Source organism: Scyliorhinus torazame, chromosome 7 (assembly GCF_047496885.1).
Source record: "Scyliorhinus torazame isolate Kashiwa2021f chromosome 7, sScyTor2.1, whole genome shotgun sequence".
Lineage (NCBI taxonomy): Eukaryota > Metazoa > Chordata > Chondrichthyes > Carcharhiniformes > Scyliorhinidae > Scyliorhinus > Scyliorhinus torazame.
This window is the reverse complement of record NC_092713.1, coordinates 41,050,667-41,070,019: the sequence shown is the minus strand read 5'-3', so window position 1 is coordinate 41,070,019 and position 19,353 is coordinate 41,050,667. Positions and strand designations below refer to the sequence as shown.

At 47.7% G+C, this 19,353-nt stretch overlaps 1 protein-coding gene across 4 annotated transcripts in view; it reads right to left on the bottom strand.

Annotated features, from left to right (window-relative positions):
- LOC140426159 (uncharacterized) overlaps nucleotides 1–19,353 on the bottom strand; it is a 102,253-nt gene that overhangs the window by 1,503 nt on the left and 81,397 nt on the right. For all 4 annotated transcript variants that reach the window (XM_072510589.1, XM_072510590.1, XM_072510593.1 and 1 more), the window contains exon 2: nucleotides 15,220–17,791. In XM_072510589.1, the coding sequence (XP_072366690.1) occupies nucleotides 15,220–17,791 (2,572 nt within the window). The remainder of the gene's footprint in view (nucleotides 1–15,219; nucleotides 17,792–19,353) is intronic.

Below are 19,353 nucleotides of genomic sequence, written 5' to 3'. Positions count from 1 at the left end.
GACTTGTGGGAAGAAACCAGAGCACCCGAAGGAAACCCACACAGACATAGGGAGAATGTGCAGACTCGGCACAGACAGTGACCCAAGCAGGAATCGAAGTTGGGGCCCTGGCGCTGTGAAGCAACAGTGCTAACCAGTGTAATACCGTGCCGTCCTCTAAGAGAACTAACTGCCAAAGTCCCATGGATGTTGCTAAGGGGACTCAATTCAGAAAGAAGGGTGGCACAAAGGGCCATTTCAAGATGATGCTTGACAAGATTTGGAACTTCACCACCAATCACAGTGAAAGTTGGGATAATCTTGAGCACCTGCAAGAGGTAGGCATGTCTCTGGACATTCTGATCAAGATTGGAAACCCTTTTTCCGATCAGGAACAGACTTACCTCCTTCCGATATTTCAGGGCAGTCTTCTGACGGAGGATCCTTCACATCTGACCCATAGGGAGCGGCGCAGATAACCAATGCAGAAACCACACACTCTTTTTGCAGCACTAGCTGACGTATTCCGGAAAGTAAAGAGTTTAAAGGTCCCAAAACAACTTTGAAAACATCTACAGAGAGAGGTTAAGTGGGTAGGGTAGGTAAGGGGGTAGGGGAAGGATGGCTGTGGGTGGGTTCGTAGGTGGAAGAGATGAGGTGGTTGAGTGGGTAGACAGGGTGGGGGGAGTTGGGTTAGGTCAGAAACTTGTTGGATGGTGGGGGATAATCATCTAAGGTCAGTGAGAGTGATTGCGGGGTTCAGTTGTACAGTTACCAGATGTTAGACTAGGTCTTTCTCTTGTTTTAACATTCCCTGTGTAACTACCCAGGAAAGTAAGTCAGAACTGTCCTAAGTCTCCGACTCAAAACAGCTAGACTTCAGACGGCCCTGGGAGCAGAGGAATTGCCCACTGGAAGTTCAAACTTCCTGGGCAATTCCCATGGAGTCCTTGCATTAGGACTTCCAAGGGGTCATCTTCTGGGTAACGACTGATCCCGACTATCCAGATAATTGAAGATCTGGGCCAATATTTTTCTATATCCCTGCAATTCAGAACCTCTACTTGCATGCTCCTTGGGATTCCAGTAATTTACTGTCTCTGTGTGTTTGTTGCCCAGAGATATCTCACCACTGCAGGAATGGCTTGTGCTGCATACAATGTTGGGGAGCTGTACACTTACACCAAAAAATAACCTTTATATGGAACAGATACAAGATGACACAATAGGCTGAATGGCCTCTTTCTGCACCGTAACCTTTCTATGACCTTATGACAACATTCTATGCCGAGCATTTGGGCATCAATTTTAACATGACAAAATCAATAGAGGGGACATTCTCTAAATGGGTTCTCAGGTGATCATACTGGCCCATTAACATAGGTGTTATTCCCACTATCACTTTTACTAAATGGGCCTACCACTGGGCAGCCAAATCCCATTTCAAGCTTCACGTCTTGTTTAATATGCAAATCAGGATTCTATGACAAATAGGACCCCAAATGCTATTTTTGGGCAGGAATGGTCCGAGAGTTATCTGTGTACCCTCCAAACAGTTTTATTGACATGAAAGAGAAAAGGACCTGCAAACCTACATTTGAAATTATTTTTGCGAACCAGGAGCGCTGCCCTTGACTTGCATAACTTCCAAAGCCCGACACCCTCCAGGTTACCTGATATTGAGCTCACCCCGAGACAGTACAGTGGATTGGGGCCCACATTTGGGGTAGTCAGTTCATTGGTTCTGTTTAAAGTGCTTTTTGTTGCTGGAGCAGGTGTACTGGCATGGTGCTCCCTGCTCCCCCCTCCCTCGGTTGACTATCCAAGAGTTTAAGTTAATTCCTCTAAATATAAGACTCTTCCAATCTCTCCTCTAAAAGCGTTCTCGGGCGAGATTCTCTATTTGGGAAACTATATTCTCCCGCTGGAGCTGGAATGCAACTGAATTGCGCTCCTGCTTCCACACACACAGCTGTCAGCCTTGTTTCATTCATCTTCCTTCATGGTTGCTCTAACTACAATGTTTATAAACATCATCAACCACTTCAAAGAGAGTTACGTGTTTTCCAATCTCCCCCCCCCCTTCACGCTTGAGTGCTTTTGAAGCGGTGAGCTGGACAGTGACAGCACCTAACTTTCTTTAAAGTGGTTGATGTGGGTGTGAAAGCTTTCACGAGCAGCCAAGTAATGAAAATGAACGAAGGGCTTGCAGCTCAAACCTCTGAGGGGTTTAAATCAGCTGCCTGCTTTCTCTTTCCAGGAATTGACACGTGGTGCTTTCTGTGTATAAGCCAGCAGGTGTATGCCCAGGTGAGTGTTACAACAGTAATTATTTTCTCTGTCTTTGGCTGGACTGCTCGCTAGCTTCCAGACAGGGGTCTCTTTATTTAGGGAGTGTCTGCGGGGTTCCTTTATTTAGGTGGTCCTTTGGGCGGATCCCTTTATTTAAGGGGTCACTGGGAGGGGTGTGTCTAGTGGGGTGGTCTGGGCAGGTCTTGCATTAAGGGGGGTAGAGGGAGGTCTTTGGATGGACTTTGGGGGCAACCTCCCCCTAACGAATTACTCCTTTGGCCCACCACGAGGCCCACCACGTCAGGGCTATGCTTGTCCATAGCCGTAGTGATTCTCGGTCAAGTGATTCCCGGCGCAGAGGACCGGAGACTCATGCAGGCCCAGAGAATATGGTACCCATTTCACCAAGTAGATACAAACGGGTTTTACACGAGGGCGCGAACCTCAACCCGATGGCAGCGGGAGCCAGAGAATCTGAAATGGATCGGCGCCTGATGCCGATCCTGATTGTTCCCCCCGACGCTGGATTCTCCGCCGCATCGGGAACTCATCTTCCGGCAGCGGAGAATCCAGCCCCTCAATTCGGTCTGATATTTGAAATTGCATTGTGGATTTTAGATTCCAGTCGCCCTGAGCAGCATTCCTGAAGTACATTCCTCCTGTGCTTTCTTCCTGTAACACTGAAATCTTCACTGCTGTGTTCAAAGATAGAAAGTAATATTGAATTTAGCAGCACCTACAGCAGTATTTATACTAGATTGTAGTTGTTGTATATCTTTGTATATGCATAATTATAAGGTATGTTTAGCCAAAAATTGAACTAATGGAAAGAGTTAAGTACCCATGCCAATTTTAAAAGTGTGTTTGTTTAAGGAAGGACATGGTTGCACTGTAACAAGGTTACATAGTTTCCATTTTGTTCAGACATGTAATTGCATTTTGTATTTGCTTAAAATAATTGAATCTAGTTCTGAACTGGAAGAATGAGTTCTTGAACTATGTTCTGCCATTTGTAACAAGATGTCTTTTTCCTATGTTGTGAAATTATATATAATAGTATCTTTGCACTGTCAGACAACAATCCAGTAAAACTGGTGACCCTGATGAGGAGCAACCTTGGGGAAAATAATGATCAATGTCAGCGAAGCTATAAACTGAATTAAAGAAACACAAAGGAAGAATAACGAGGATAAATAGATCACTTTTGACTGTTTGGGTTAAGTTGGAATTGCGATGATGAGATTACAAATGTCTCTGAGGAAGAAAACCTCACTACAAGTGGATTATAAAAAGCTTGGAGAAATATGTCCAATTCCATTTGTAGTATTGTGAGCAATTTTGGGCCCCGGATCTAAGGAAGGGTGTGCTGTCCTTGGAAAGGGTCCAAAGGAGGTTCACAAGAATGATCCCTGGAATTAAGAGCTTGTCGTATGAGGAATGGTTTTTGGACTCCGGGTCTGTACTCATTAGAGTTTAGAAGGATGAGGGGAGATCTTATTGAAATTTACAGAATACTGTGAGGCCTGGATAGAGTGAGCATGGAGAGGATGTTTCCATTTGTAGGAAAAACTAGAACCAGAGGACACAATCTCAGATTAAAGGGACGATCCTTTAAAACAGAAAAGAGCAGTAAATTCTTCAGCCAGAGGGTGGTGAATCTGTGGAACTCTTTGCCGCAGAAGGCTGGAGAGGCCAAATGACTGAGTGTCTTTAAGACAAAAATAGATAGGTTCTTGATTAATAGTGGATCAGGCGTTATGGGGAGAAGGTAGGAGAACGGGAATGAGAAAAATATCAGCCATGATTGAATGGCGGAGCAGACTCGATGGGCTGAGTGGCCTTATACTGCTCCTATGTCTTATGGTCTTATGAAACTTATTATTGGACAAGAGAAGCCAGTGGCAGGTGAGGCTTGTTAACATGGGTTAAACATACAGAGCATCAAAAAATCCACTAAGCAGAGGAGCCAGGTTTTCAGAAGAAACAACGAGGAAGTTTGATACAATCTTGTATTAAGTTTATTAAACTGATTAAGAGTAAACTCAGAAATTACATGAATACTCGTCTTAGTCTCTCTTTGTCCCCAAGAACTCCAATACATGTCGACAAATTTTGTCTTCCAACCCAGATGACTTGACAAATAGGATTGATTTTAATATTTCGGCTGGATAATCAAGAACATAAGAAATAGGATCAGGGTAGGCCATTCGACCCCTCGGGCCTGCTCTGCCATTTTGTATGATGAGGGTTGATCTGATTGTCGCCTTAACTCCACTTTCCTGCTTGTTCCCACATAACATACAAATCCCTTGTCAATCAAAAATCTGTCTGAGCTAGCCTTTATTATCTTCACGGACCCAGCCCCTACTGCTTTCTCAGGTAGAGAATTACGAAGATTCAAGACCTTCAAAGAGAGGAAATTATTCTTCAACTCTGTCATATATGGGTGACTCCTTATTCTGCCCCCATGAGGAGAAACATCCTCTGAACATCTGTTCAGTCAAGCCTTCTCAAAATCTTATATAGTTCAATTGATTCACCTATCATTTTTAAATTCCAATGAGCACAGGTCCAACCTGCTCGATCTTTCCTCACCAGACAACCCCTTCGTCCTAGGAATCGACCCAATGAACCTTCTCTAAACTGCTTCCAAGGCAAATATACCCCTCCTTAAATAAAGGGTGTGATGGAACAGCCTCGCCGTGCCCGACTCGGTGACACGATGAAGCTATTAAATCTCAGGAGAGGCCTCTCGCAAGATTTGTGATGCTCGGAACGCATTGCGAGATCTCGTGAGAAGTAATGATCTGGATTTCGCCCTCGCAAGGCAAGATCCAGATTAACATATTTAAATGAGCCATTAGGCTGCACTTAATGGCTCGCACCTGGGCACCTTGCCATGGTGCCATTTGGTACTAGTCCATACAAATGTCGACCAGGCATAACGGCACTGGGAGTGGGGGGTGAGGGTTTCCCCACTCCATTGGAGGCCTCCAGGTGGTCAGGCTCTGGGCACGGTGGTACCCTGGTACTCCTGCCACCTAGCCAGCCTGGAACCTTGGCACTGCCACCCAGGTACCCTAACAGTGCCACCTGGGTACCCTGGCACTGCCAAGGTGCCGGTAGGAACTGCCAAACTGCCTGGAGCACTAGTAGGGTGCCTGGCTGGTAGTGCAAGGCACCTGGGTGCCAGGTTGCCCAAGCCAGGAAGTGGGCCTGGGGGTGCCCAGCCCTTAAGAGGTGGGGTGAGGCGGGGTCTCCAGAACCCCTTATGAGCTAAGTTGGGGGATCCGGAAGCTGTGCTGGGGTGGCTGAGGAGGTCGAGCGTTTAGGTGACATTTAAAAATGCCACCGTCAGCTCGTCAGTGCAAGAAGTGAAGTAAGTGTGGCCTCGGCTACCCCCCCCACCCAAAAAAAACAATGTCCCGTTTGATAGCAGGGTCGTTCTCGGCACCTTACACCGAGATCTTTGTGCCCAAAATGGGACTCTTTTTTTCATTAAATCACGCCCAAAGGGACCAAAATGCACGCATTACTATGGGAACAGTCTCACCAACACCCTATACAGTTAAAGCAAACCTCACTGACTGTGTACTCCATCCTCCTTGCAATAAAGGCCAATATTCCATTTGCCTTCCTAATTGCTGGCTTAACCTGCATGCTAACTTGTGATGCATGTATCAGCACACCCAGATCCCTCCGCCCACAGCAATCTGTTAATCTTTCTCCGTTTAAATAGTATTTGGCTTCTCTATTCTTCCTGTCAAAGTGGACAATGTCACATGTTCCTAATATTCTATTTGTCAAATGTTTGCCCATCCATTTAATCTACATCCATTTGCAGACACTTTGGGCGCGACGCCCCCCCCCCCCCCCCCCCCACGGCGGGTGGGAGAATCGCCGGGGCGCCGCGCGAATCGCGCCACGCTACCCTGACCCCCGCACGCGATTCTCCCAACCCCCACAAAAACCAGCGGTGCGCGATTCACACCGGGCCGCTCGGAGAACCGGCGAGCACCGATTCTTCGGCCCGAATGGGCCGAGCGGCCGCTACGACACGACAGGCTCCCGCCGGCGCCGTCCACCCCTGGTTGCTGCCAGCGGGAACTCTGAGGGGAACGCTGGGGGGGCGGCCTGTGGAGGGCAGGAGGGGGGCTCCTTCACCGGGGTGGCCTCCGATGGGGTCTGGCCCGCAATCGGGGCCCACCAATCGGTGGGCCGTCCTCTCCCCCCCCCTAGGCCTACCTCCTTCCCCGCGCGGCCCCAGAACACCGGCGCCATGTTGGTGAGGGGCCGCGTGCGTAAGACATTCCCCACGCATGCGCAGGATGGCGCGGCCCAACTGTGCATGCACAGGATTGGGCTGCCCCCAACTGCGCATGTGTGGGTTGGCACGGCACCCATTTGGCACCACGTAAGGAGGCTGGAGCGGCGTGAACCGCCCCAGCGCCGTGCTATGCCCTCTGTGGGGGCCAGAATAGGTCGTGCCTGGGCCCTGTTCGCACCGTCGTGAAACGCGACGGCGTTCATGATGGCGCGGGCACTTGGTCCGCGCCGCGGAGAATTGCCCCCTTTGTCCTCTTCACAACTTGCTTCCCAATCTACATTTGAATTGTCAGTAGATTTGGCTTATAATGACTCGGATGAAGGGACAGTATAAGAAGTGGAGGCTGATCTCTGTGGCACTCCACTGGTTACAGTTTGCCAACCTGGAAATGATCTATTTATCTCAACTCTATTCTATGACTCGCTGTTTTCTATTTGTAAGTTATTTCCTCTTTCTATGCTAATTACCACCCTCAACATCATGAGCTCAGGTGTGCTACTCCTTTAAGTGACACCTGAGAAACTCAAATACACTACCTCTATTGGATCTACGTTATACACCCTGATTGTTACATTCTCAAAGAACTATAATAAATTCGTTGAACAGGATTTCCTTCTCATACAATCAGTGTCAACATGAATTTATTATGATTTTCTAAATGCCCTGGTCCTACTTCCTTAATAATAAATTCCAGCATTTTCCCAATGGCAGATATTAAACTAACTGGCCTACTGTTTCCTGTTTTCTTCTCCCCCACTTTCTTAAATAGGGGCATTACATTTGCGGCTTTCCAATCTATTGAGCCGTTACAATCAACGCATCTATTATCTCTGAAGTCGCTTCTTTAAAGGATGCAGGTCATCAGGTCCAGGAGACCGGTCGGCCTTTAGTCCAGTTAGTTTTCCTCGTTGTTTTTCTCTAGTGATAGCTTTTGGTTCTTGTTTAAGTTCCACCCCCCATTTATCCCCTCTATTTTCTACTATCATTGGTTGGAATGCTTTTAATGTCGATGAAGACAGATGCAAAAATATTTCTTCAAAATCTCTGCCATTTCCATGTCTCATTATATTATCGGGGCTGACTTTGACTTTGGATAGTTTTCTATCGAAGGCAGAGGGAAAGAATGAACATTAACTTTTTTTTTTAGAAAATAGTTTATTGAGGCATTTATAATTTTAACATTTTAACATTCTAAACAACAGCGGTCCAACACACATAAAAACCCCACAATAACATACCCAACTTCCACCCCCCCGCCCTAACTCCTAGCTACCCATACATTAGATTCCCTGTCCTTATTCTTCACTTCCATGTCTCCCCTTCACTCCCCCCCCCCACCCCCCCCCCCCCCCCCACTCCTGCTGACGGTCAGTTTTCCTTAAAGAAGTCTATGAACGGCTGCCTCCGAGCGAACCCCTGTAATGAATCCCTTAAGGCAAACTTAATCTTCTCTAGCCTAAGAAACCCTGCCATGTCACTGACCCACACCCCTGACTTTAGAGGATCCGAGTCCCTCCATCCCAGCAAAATCCGTCTCCGGCCCCCAGGGAGGCAAAGGCCAAAACGTCGGCTCCCAGATCGTCCGACACTCCAAATATTGCCACCTCTGGATTCGGAGTCACCCTCCCTTCCAGGACCTCTGACATGACATCTGCGAATCCCTGCCAAAACATATGTACACAATTCGCCGGACTTCCCCCGCACCGCCCACATCTGTCCTCCACCTCCTCAAAAAACCTACTCATCAGGTCCACAGTCATATAAGCCCTGTGGACCACCTTGAACTGGATCAGGCTAAGCCTGGCACACGACGAGGATGCATTGACTCTCCTCAGGGCCTTCTCCCATAACCTGACTTCCAACTCCCCTCCCAACTCTTCCTCCCACTTCCTCTTCACCTCCCCGATTAGGACCCCTTCCCACTCCATCAGTTCCTTACATATTTCCGAGACCCTCCCCTCCCCAACCCGTTTTAGACATCACCTTATCCTGTAGTCTCCTTAGAGGGAGGCGAGGGAAGCTTGGAACCTGCCTCCAGACAAAATCCCGTATCTGCAGGTACCGAAATCCGTTCCCACCCGCCAACTCAAACTCCTCCTCTAGCTCCTCCAAGCTCGGGAAACCCTCCACAATGAAGAGATCCCCAAATCTCTCAACCCTGCCCGCTGCCACCTCCTAAAGCCCCCGTCCAGCCTCCCCGGTGAAAACCTGTGATTATCACAGATCGGTGGCCATAGCAATGCCCCCTCCAGTCTCATGTATTGCCTCCATTGTCCCCACACTCTCAGGGCTGCCACTACCACTGGTCTTGTGGAGTAACGAGCCAGCGAGAACGGCAGAGGTGCCGTTAACAGAGCCTTCAGACTCGTGCCCTTTCAAGATGCCGCCTCCACTCACTTCCACACTGACCCCTCCCCCACTACCCATTTCCAAATCATCGAAATATTGGCCGCCCAGTAATAGTTAATAAATTTCGGAAGGGCCAAGCCCCCCTCACCGCGCCCCCGCTCAAGATGGACCTTCTTCACCCTCGGGCTTTCCCGGCCCATATAAAACCCGAGATCGCCCTATTCACCTTCCTAGAAAATGCCTTGGGGATGAAGATTGGGAGACACTGACACACAAACAGCAATCTCAGGAGGACTGTCATCTTCACGGTCTGTACCCTCCCCACCAATGACAGTGGGAACACGACCTACCTACGGAAGTCCACTTTCATTTGCTCAATCACCCTGCCAAAATTTAGTTTCTGCAGCTGACCCCAGTCCCTTGCCACCTGTATCCCAGGTACCTAAAACTCCCTCCTACCACTTTGAACGGCATCTCTCCCAGTCTACTCTCCTGTCCCCTTGCCTGGATCGCAAAAACCTCACTCTTGCCCATATTTAGTTTGTAACCTGAGAACCGGCCAAATTCCTCCAGTATTCCCAGAATTCCTGCTTTGTCCTCCTGCACAGACTAAAATACTCTGATCGAACCCGGTTGGTCCTTACATTCACCACCGGTGCCTGATATAGCAACTGGACCCAATCCACAAATCCCTGCCCGAACCCAAACCTTCCCAAGACATCCCACAGGTACTTCCACTCCACCCGATCAAAGGCCTTTTCTGCGTCCATGGCCACCACCATCTCGACCTCGCGCCCCTCCGCAGGCATCATTATTACATTTAGGAGCCGCCTAATGTTGGACGTCAGGTTTTGTCCCTTCACAAAACACGTCTGGTCCTCCCCTATTAACCCCAGAACACAATCCTCTATGCGCATGGCCAAGATCTTTGCCAGCAATTTTGCATCCTCATTCAACAGGGAGATTGGCCGAAATGACTCACAACTCTCCGGATCCTTATCCCGCTTCAAAATAAGGGAAATCGATGCCTGCGATAACGTTGGGGGGAGCACTCCCAACTCCTAGGACTCATTGAAAGTCTTTACCAGGAGCGGCCCCAACAGCCCGGAAAACTTTTTATAAAACCTAACCGGGTATCCGTCAGCCTTATCCGATTGCATCGCCCCCACTCCATCTATAACCTCCCCCAGCCCAAACCCTCCACCAACTCATCTATTCTCGGAAACTCCTGCCCCCCCCCCCCCGCCCCCAGAAATTGCTTCATACCCTCCTCCTTGGCTGGGGGGTTCCGATTTATCCAATCCACTATAAAATTCCCGAAACACATCGTTCACCCCCGCCGGATCCAAAACCCCCTTCTCCCTTGTATCTCTTACATTCCCAATCTCTCTCGCCGTCTCCTGTTTCCTCAGCTGATGTGTCATCATCCTGCTGGCTTTTTCCCCATATGTATACACCACCCACTTTACCCTCCTCAGCAGTCCCTCCACCTTACCTGTGGACACTAGCCCAAATTCCAGCTGCTGTCTCTGATGCTCCTTTAGAAGCCCATCATCTGGAGACTCTGCACAGCTCCTGTCCACCTGTAACATTTTGCCGACCAGCCTGTCTAACTCCACCTGCTCAGCCTTCTCCTTATGGGCCTGAATTGAGATGAGTTCCCCCTAACAACCGCCTTCAGTGCCTCCCACACCACTCCAGCCGAAACTTCACCTGTATCATTGATCTTTATCTATCCTCGAATCACCTCCCTCAGCCGCTCGCACACCTCCTCCTCTGCTAGCAGCCCCACATCCAGCCTCCACTGCAGGCGGTGGACCTTTCCTTTGTTAACTTGGACGTCTACCCAGTGTGGGCATGGTCCAACACCACAATTACTGAATATTCAGCATCTACCACCTCAGCCAAGCAGTGTTTTGCCCAACACAAAGAAGTCTATCCGGGTATACACCTTGTGCACACGGGAGTAGAATGAAAACTCCTTACTCCTTGGCCTCCCAAATCTCCATGGATCAACCCCCCCATGCGCTCCATAAACCCCCGCAGCTCCTTTGACATAGCTGATACCTTCCCAGACTTGGCACTCGACCGATCCAGCCTTGGATTCAGGACCATGTTGAAATCTCCCCCCATAATCAATTGATGTGAATCCAAGTCTGGGATCTTCCCCAGCACCCGTCTAACAAACTCAACGTCATCCCAGTTTGGGGCATATATATACCAATACCACGGCCATTCCCTCCAATTTCCCACTAACCATAATATATCTACCCCCCGGGTCCACCTCTATATTCCCCACCTCGAATGTCACCCACTTATTGACCAGGATTGCCACCCCCTTTGTTTTAAAGTTTAATCCCGAATGGAACATCTGCCCAACTCATCCCTTCCTTAACCTAACCTGGTCCCCCACCTTCAGACGTGTCTCCTGCAACATAGCCAGGTCCGCCTTCAGTTGCCTCAAGTGCGCGAACACAGGCCCTTTTGACAGGCCCATTCAGTCCCGAACGTTCCATGTGATCAGCCTGGTTGGGGGGGAACACCTCCCCCTCCCCTGCCGATCAACCATAACCTCTCCTAGGCTAGCCCATGTCCCGCACCTCACCTGGCCCGTCCTTGGGCAACTATCATCATCAACCCTTCTCCTCCTCCTTGAAAGTCCCCTTCCCGTCAGCAGTCTACTTCCCCCCCCCCCCCCCCCCACCCCATCCCCAGCATCGGTCTTCAGCTCAGCTCCCACTTTGCTTCTGTGAACTCGTCCGTCCAGCTAACCTGGCAGCCCCCGCCCATGGCGCCTAGCATCTTACCCCCTCTGGTTCCCCTCCCCCTGCTCTTAGTGCAAACAGTTGAAACAATCGAAACAAAGGCAAGAAGTAAAAACCATCCCTCCCAAGGTCTAATCCCAAAGACCCACCCCTCTTCCCTGAACAAAGAACTATATATCAGCCTAACCCCAAACAGGACCGAAAAAATATTTAAAAACCAGCTAAACCCCCAAAATAAATCCGAACAACGCAAACCCAAAATATTTACAGAATATAGTTCGGATCTCCTCAGTCAAAGTTCAAGGTCCTCCTTCTCCTGCCAGTCTATTCTGCTTCATAAAGTCAAACGCACCTTCTCCAACTTCTTCCCCACATACGCAGCAGCATCCGATCCGTCGATTCCCTCCGGCACATCCGAATGTTCTGCCTCCAAGAACAATTTTCCAGGTCCTCCACTTTCTCCAGCAGTCTCTTCTGGTGGTCACGCATCAGCCCAATCTCTGCTGCCATCGAGGTGGACTGTTCCTCTTGCTCCGCGTCTGCTCCGCCAGACCCTGGGCTGCCAGCCTCGTCTACACGCGATCAACCACTGCCTTGATCGAGTTCACCGCTCGGGCCAGGTCCTCCGCACTCTCCTTCCGCTGTTGGGTGAACTTCTCATTTAAGAAGCTCACCAACTGGTCCATCGACCACTGAGCTGACGGGGTCTGACCCTGTTGTTCCGCCATTTCCAAGCGTGTTGTCCGCTCCTCACCATCACCTGGTTTGTTCTTTTCCGATCTCTTCTGGACCGCAGCTCCATAAACTAGGGGTCAATTTCTTGTGTTCTTACTTCTGCACCTTTGCTCTACAAAATCGGCTAGTTGGCGCCGGCCCAACTGAGCATGCGCGGATCCCGCGGCGGCGCTGGGTCGACGCCGGGACTGGCAGCTGGTGCAGCGTGGGAAGCTCCAGCGCCATGCAGGCGCCCCCAGGACGGGAGAATCGGGTCTCGGAACCAACGCCAGAGTAAAGTACTCCCGTTTTGGCGCCGGCACTCTGCCGCCGGACCAGAGAATCGCAGCCCCTTTTTTTTGGTGAACACTGATGCAAAGTACTCATTTAATACATCGCCCATTTGGGCTCAACGCACAGATTCCCCCCACTGTCCTGAAGTGGTTCAATCCTTTCCCTGACCACCCTCTTGCTTTTTACATATAAATAAAAGGTTTTAGGATTTACCTCAATCCTACATGCCAAGGACTTTTCATAACCCCTCCTCACCCTCCTAATTTCCCACTTCAGTACCTTCCCACTTTCTTTATACTCCTCAAGGATTTCTGCTGTCCCCATCCTTCTAGACCGTACAAAAATCTTTTTCTTTTTGACGAGGTTCACAATATCCCTCGTTATCCAAGGCTCCCAAACTCCCTATACATCCTTCGTTCTCTCAGGAACGTGACTTTCCTGGATCCTAATCAACTGTCCTTGGCAATGTAGCTCTTTGGGCCGATCATGGTATGCCATACCATCTTGCCTCTGAAGGCAGTCAGGAATCCACCTCTTTCCAGCTGAATGTTCATTTTTTTTTTAAGAAGGAACAAAAAGTAGAGATTAAGCCGTGATAATGCTATTATTGATCGTCCAATGCAATTTTTTAAACTATGCATTGCAAGGTCCTGCAAAGAAAAAATATTGAACATATTATGTTAAAAATTTGACTTTGATGATGTTAATTGAGGGTGGTTTCCTCTCTCAGTCCAAAGATGTGCAGGTTAGGTGGATTGGCCTTGCTAAATTGCAGCTTAGTGTCTGGAGGGGTGGCACGGTAGCACAGTGGTTAGCATGGTTGTTTCACAGTGCCAGGGTCCCAGGTTCAATTCCTGGCTTGGGTCACTGTCTGTGTGGAGTCTGCACAATCTTCCCCTGCCTGCGTGGGTTTCCTCCGGGTGCTCCGGTTTCCTCCAAAATGTCCCGAAAGATGTGCAGGTTAGGTGATTTGGACATTCTGAATTCTCCCTCAATGTACCCGAACAGGCGCTGGAGTGTGGTGACGGAGGGTTTTTCGCAGTAACTTCATTGCAGTGTTAATGTGAGCCTCCTTGTGACAATAATAAAGATTATTATTATTGATCGGCACAGAATGAACAGCAGCATTAAACCTTGCTGTGCCTCAGCATTGAGTGAGGATCACAACTGAGCATTAGCAGCCAATTTCTTCATGATCAATAGAATGCCCCTTTAGGTGGCCACTGGGGCTGACCTGGAACTCCATCCACCAGAAAAAACGTTCCTCCCACTTCAAAGTATCAGACTTTTATATCAAATGTGTTGCTTCTGGTAAAACCGTCTACCCTCCCCCTGTCACCTACCAACTTATCCCCAACACTATATACCCACCCAATATCACCATTCCTCTCCTTTCTATCACCCTTTAACCTCCCCCCCCCCCCCCCCCCCCCCCACAATATCCTGGGCCCTATCATGATTCACCTCCACATGCCATTCCTCCCCTCAGACCCAACACCCACTATCTTTCCCATGTCCTCTCTGACTCCTCCCATTATCCAAACCACCGGTCTTGTCCCCCTTTTATGATCCACCTGACGAGACCTTCACCGGCCAGACTTTCACCATGGACCTGCCACCCAATGGCATCACACTTCCCCTTCCACTGCCACCTGGGGTACTGCAATCTGTATTCTTACCCGTCTTTGTGTGAAAACGTTTATCTTGAATTCCCTTTGGGAAGCAGCCAGATTGCGGACAGCACTGTAGCACAGTGGTTAGCACAGTTGCTTCACAGCTCCACGGTCCCAGGTTCGATTCCCGGCTTGGGTCACTGCTTGTGTGGAGTCAGCACGTTCTCCCCGTGTCTGCGTGGGTTTTCTCCGGGTGCTCCGGTTTCCTCCCACAGTCCAAAGATGTGCAGGTTAGGTGGATTGGCGAAGCTAAATTACTCTTAGTGATCAAAAGGTTGGGTGGGGTTACTGGGTTACCGGGATAAGGTGGAGGTGTGGGCTTGGGTAGGGTGCTCTTCCCAAGGGCTGGTACAGACTTGATGGGCCGAATGGCCTTCTGCACTGTAAATTCTAATTAGCCCCTGCGCCACTGATACAACAACTACTTGGCCCAAGCAAGCTCCAAGTCCTTTCCCTAAAGCTAGAGTTTCCCCACAACATGGACACATAGCTGGCAGAAATGTTGTGTTTGCATTCATCTGAACAAGGCTAATTAAACATCCCCCCATTAATCTCAGGAATCGGAGGGATTTACCGGCTGTTCACGCCGGCGGACGGGTTTCCAGGCGACGAGGGGTGCTCTTAATGGGAAATCCCGTTCATTTCTGACAGTACACAGCATCAGAGATGCTGCCAACACCTTTGGTAATTGTCACATGAGCAATTCTGTGGTCAATTTTGGGAACAACACTGGAAGGAGAATCGTGTGATTTCTGGAAACTTAGGCAAAACAATTTTCCTATTTATTAATGGGTCACATCTAAAATGAAGAAACCGTCAATTTTACCTGGGGGCAAATGATCAGCTTCTGTCGATGATGGCAGGCTGCTTTCGGCTGCAGTTATTGCTCCATGAAGATAGCACCTTTGTTTCCGTAGCTCTTCCTCTCGCTGTAGAACCTCTCTGATCTCCAGACTAAGAATGGACTGGGATCCATGCGAGCGGAGCTTGAAGAAGGGGTTATTTTGCAATATCTCCTCTGCTTGCGGTGACGTGATGGACGAGAGTGCAAAGTCTGTGGTGTGCTGCAGAATCATGTCTGGTGTTTCCAGTATTACAACATTGGCCATTTCTACAGTTGGATATTTACACTTCATCACAGCATCCGCAACTCCCGCCTTGTCGTCCCCTGTAGACATCGATGTACCATTTTCCAATCTAAAATGACCATCGTTCATTTCATTACTGGAGGGATATTTTTTCATTGCAGATGGTGCACTCAGGAAAGAGGTGGAGGTATTAATGTGGGGCATAAATATTTTACTGTTCAATGGTAGTGGGAAAGGATAATGTTGTTCAAAGAACTTCCTTCTCTCCTCAATCTCTGGAATAAGACTTTTGTCATATGTTCCCTTTACCTTTCCTTGCAGGACAAGGTCCTCCTCTCTTTGGCGCTCAAGCAAAATTTCACGCTGCATCTGCATCTCAGCAAACTGATTATTTTTACCTTTTGCCGCAGGGGCAGGAACAGGATGAAAAATCAGTGGCCTAGTTCTGATTTCTACATATTCTTCAGAGAAAGTATGCTTTTTAATGCCTCTGGCCTTCCTCAGACTTTCTTCTCTTTTCACGCCGAGACGGATCTCTCGCTCAATCGGAGTTTCAGATTTGCTATAGGTTATGGATCCAGAGCTTGAGGTTTCACTCTGAAATAGGGTGTCAGTTAGATTGTCAGCTTCCGATCGACACATCGAGTCATCGAGACCAGAATCGCTCCCTTCTGAGCAAGTACTAAAGTCCACTATGTTCAGTAGCATCATCTGCTCCAAATCCCTCATGGCGCCACTGTTCCCCTGTAACACGACCATGCTCTGTTTGCGATTTAGATTTGTTAAACCTCTCCAGCTTTCCACTTCATCCATTCTGATCTCTACCGATGCGCAGCTTTGGACTTGCTCTTCCGAAAAAGCGGCAGAATGTGGAAGGTTTGCCACCTTTATCGGTTTAGTATCAAAAGTGTAATCCGTGTTGTCGTTAATAACGCGTTTTGTTTTATTCTTTTGCAGATTGGCTTGTGGCCTCTGGCTGTGGGCTCTGTTAATCTCTTCCAGCAGCAACCACTGTCTGCGGGCAACTGCAAAATCCACATGTTCTGTATCAATATTTTCATTTCCGGCAGCTTTAGTCTGGCTTCTTTCTGTTTGGATGTGTTCAGCAGATTGGGTTTCAGTATTGTTGGACTTAGTTATCATTTCATTGTACTGGTTAGGGTTACTTTTTAGTGACCTATTCTCCACTTCCATTATTTCAGGTAGAAGCTTCTTACTTGGGGAAGTCGTATTTCCATTTGACCAACTTTCATGAATTGCGTCATTTGAACGTTTCTTGAATCTGTCTGCAAAGGCACATTCTACTTCATCCACATATTGCATGAGAGTGGCACTTGGAAAAAATTCATTCTGATTAGCAAGTGGAATGGCTTCAGACTCTCTTTGATACATCACACCTTTGTTTGACATTGGATTGCCATTACTGGTCAAGTAAGGCTTTATTGGTCCATTTAGGCCAGTGGCTGATGGATCCATCAAGCCTTCATCGTCATTTGGGACGGCTAAAGAAGTTAAACTTTCCATGGTCAATTTACTGAAATCAGTCGGCGAGAGACTTCCAATACTTCCTTCCTTCTGATTGGCTTCTAATGAGCTTTTCAGCATCCCTTCATTTAGGTTGCTTAATGAGGAGAAATCTGGTGAAAATTCTTTTGATCTGGTGATTGTGGAAAGGTCGATTTCATTGCCAGCTTCTTTGGTAGTTTGGAAGGCCATCAGCATCTCTTCCTGGTCGATTTCAGCTGCAACTATTGCAGCCGCAGTCAGTTTGGTGGTGATGTCCTGGCCTAACTCTAAATCCTCTATTGTCGCTGATTTAGCATCTACTCCACCCAGTACTGCGGCTGAAGAATCTTTCATGTGGTCTTTATGAATAATGGCATAAATCGCTTCTGGCATTTCATAGGATGAACACATGCTTTCAAAAGCTAACGATGCTTGCGCTGTGTGATCCAAATCTTCAATTTTGAAAGGACATTGTATGCCATTTGCATTGTCATGGTGATTTCCATCAGTGGCTTCTTTCACATTTTCCACTACAGTCGAATCTGCTGTTAACCTGCAAGTAGCCAAGCAGAGCTGCTGGTCATTTAACCAAGAGTATCTTCTTTCAGCAGTCACATTAACCTTTCCTTCATGGATAGTGCCATTTTCTGTTACTTCTGTTTCCACGGCAATACAAGTACTTCTAGATTCTGAAATGTCCCCAGTGATTTCCATAGTTACAGTTGGTGTACGAGTATCTCCCATGTCAACATTTTCTTTCAGTTCCTCTCCATTTCTTCTCCACTTGGCCAGGAAGCCACTTGGCTATAAAGATAAACATACATGTAGATTACTAAAACACTTACATAATTTGACCAAATTAAAGAACACAAGACATTCATTCCAGAAATTTGACAGAAATTTCCCCCTTTTGTTTAAAGAGGTTAAACCATAGCCCCATCTACCCCCTCAAGCTGACATAAAATGTCACACAGGACTATACAGAGCAGGGGGAATTCTCGTGGTTTCCCGGACAACCTTTATCCTTCAGCCACCTAAAGCAGATTATCCAATGATTAATTTCATTGTTGACTATGGCGCCTTGTTGTGCGCATTTTGATGGCCTGGATTTTCTATATTACATAAAGCACCACATTTCTCAAGTATTTATTGACCGTAAAGTGCTTTAGGACCATTCAAAGTCATGAAAGGTGTAAATACAAGGTCTTTCCTTTATACTTTAGAATCTCCATCATTATATTCACAAAACTACTGTACAATTAGTGTTAGCAATTCAGTAACTTGGCAGTATTTTCAGATCAATCACAATGATAGAACTACACTGGAAACAGGACACCACATTGACTGTGGAATAGTTCTATTGATTTTCCTCAAATCATTAAAAACCTTGCTAAGAGGCTTTAAAATTCCTTGGGGAATTCTTCTTTGTAACTGGTTTTGTCCTCCAAAAATGCCAGACTGTATATGTTTCTAGCTAGATGTGCGAGCTTGCAGGGTTTGCTTGGTCCTCCATATAGCTGTGTTTTGGAAGTCCTAGGACAATAGCCTAATTTATAGATCCCTTATTGTTATCCCTTTGTGGGGTGGGCAGGAAAAGCAGCTGGGTTTCTCTCAGCAGGATCCATTCAATAGCTGCTCTAACACACTGCAGAGCCGGGCGGCACAATAGCACAGTGGTTGGCACCCTGGTTCGATTTCCGGCTTGGGTCACTATCTGTGTGGAGTCTGCACGTTCTCCCCGTGTCTGTGTGGGTTTCCTCCGGGTGCTCCGGCTTCCTCCCACAAATCACAAAAGACATGCTGATGGGTGATTTGGACATTCTGAATTCTCCCTCTGTGTACCCGAACAGGCGCTGGAATGTGGTGACTCGGGGCTTTCCACAGTAACTTCATTGCAGTGTTAATGTATGCCTATTTGTGACAATATTATAATATAAATAAATTATTACCCAGATAAACAAAAATATCAACGAATGGATAATTTAATGATATAACTCCATTAATTTCTTGCACAAAAGTAACAATTCGGAAATAAACATGTGATTCCGTTATCAAACATAATGAAAGCAATGACTGATACGTGCTAAAGATTTTACTAGGTTATAATTAAATATTAGCAGACCATCGTATGGATTGTCATGCCATTATTTTACAATGCTTTTTCATGATGCTGCCTGAATCTAGATATACAAGTGCCCTTCTGATACTGGCACCATTGCACCAACTTCAGTAGAAAAGCCTCCTGCTATATTAGCCAATGAACCCACCTCATTATCTTTCTGTCTACCATCAAAAGCCTCATCAAAATCCATCTCTTCAAAATGTGCCTGTAACAATATGTTACAGGGCGGCACGGTAGCACAGTG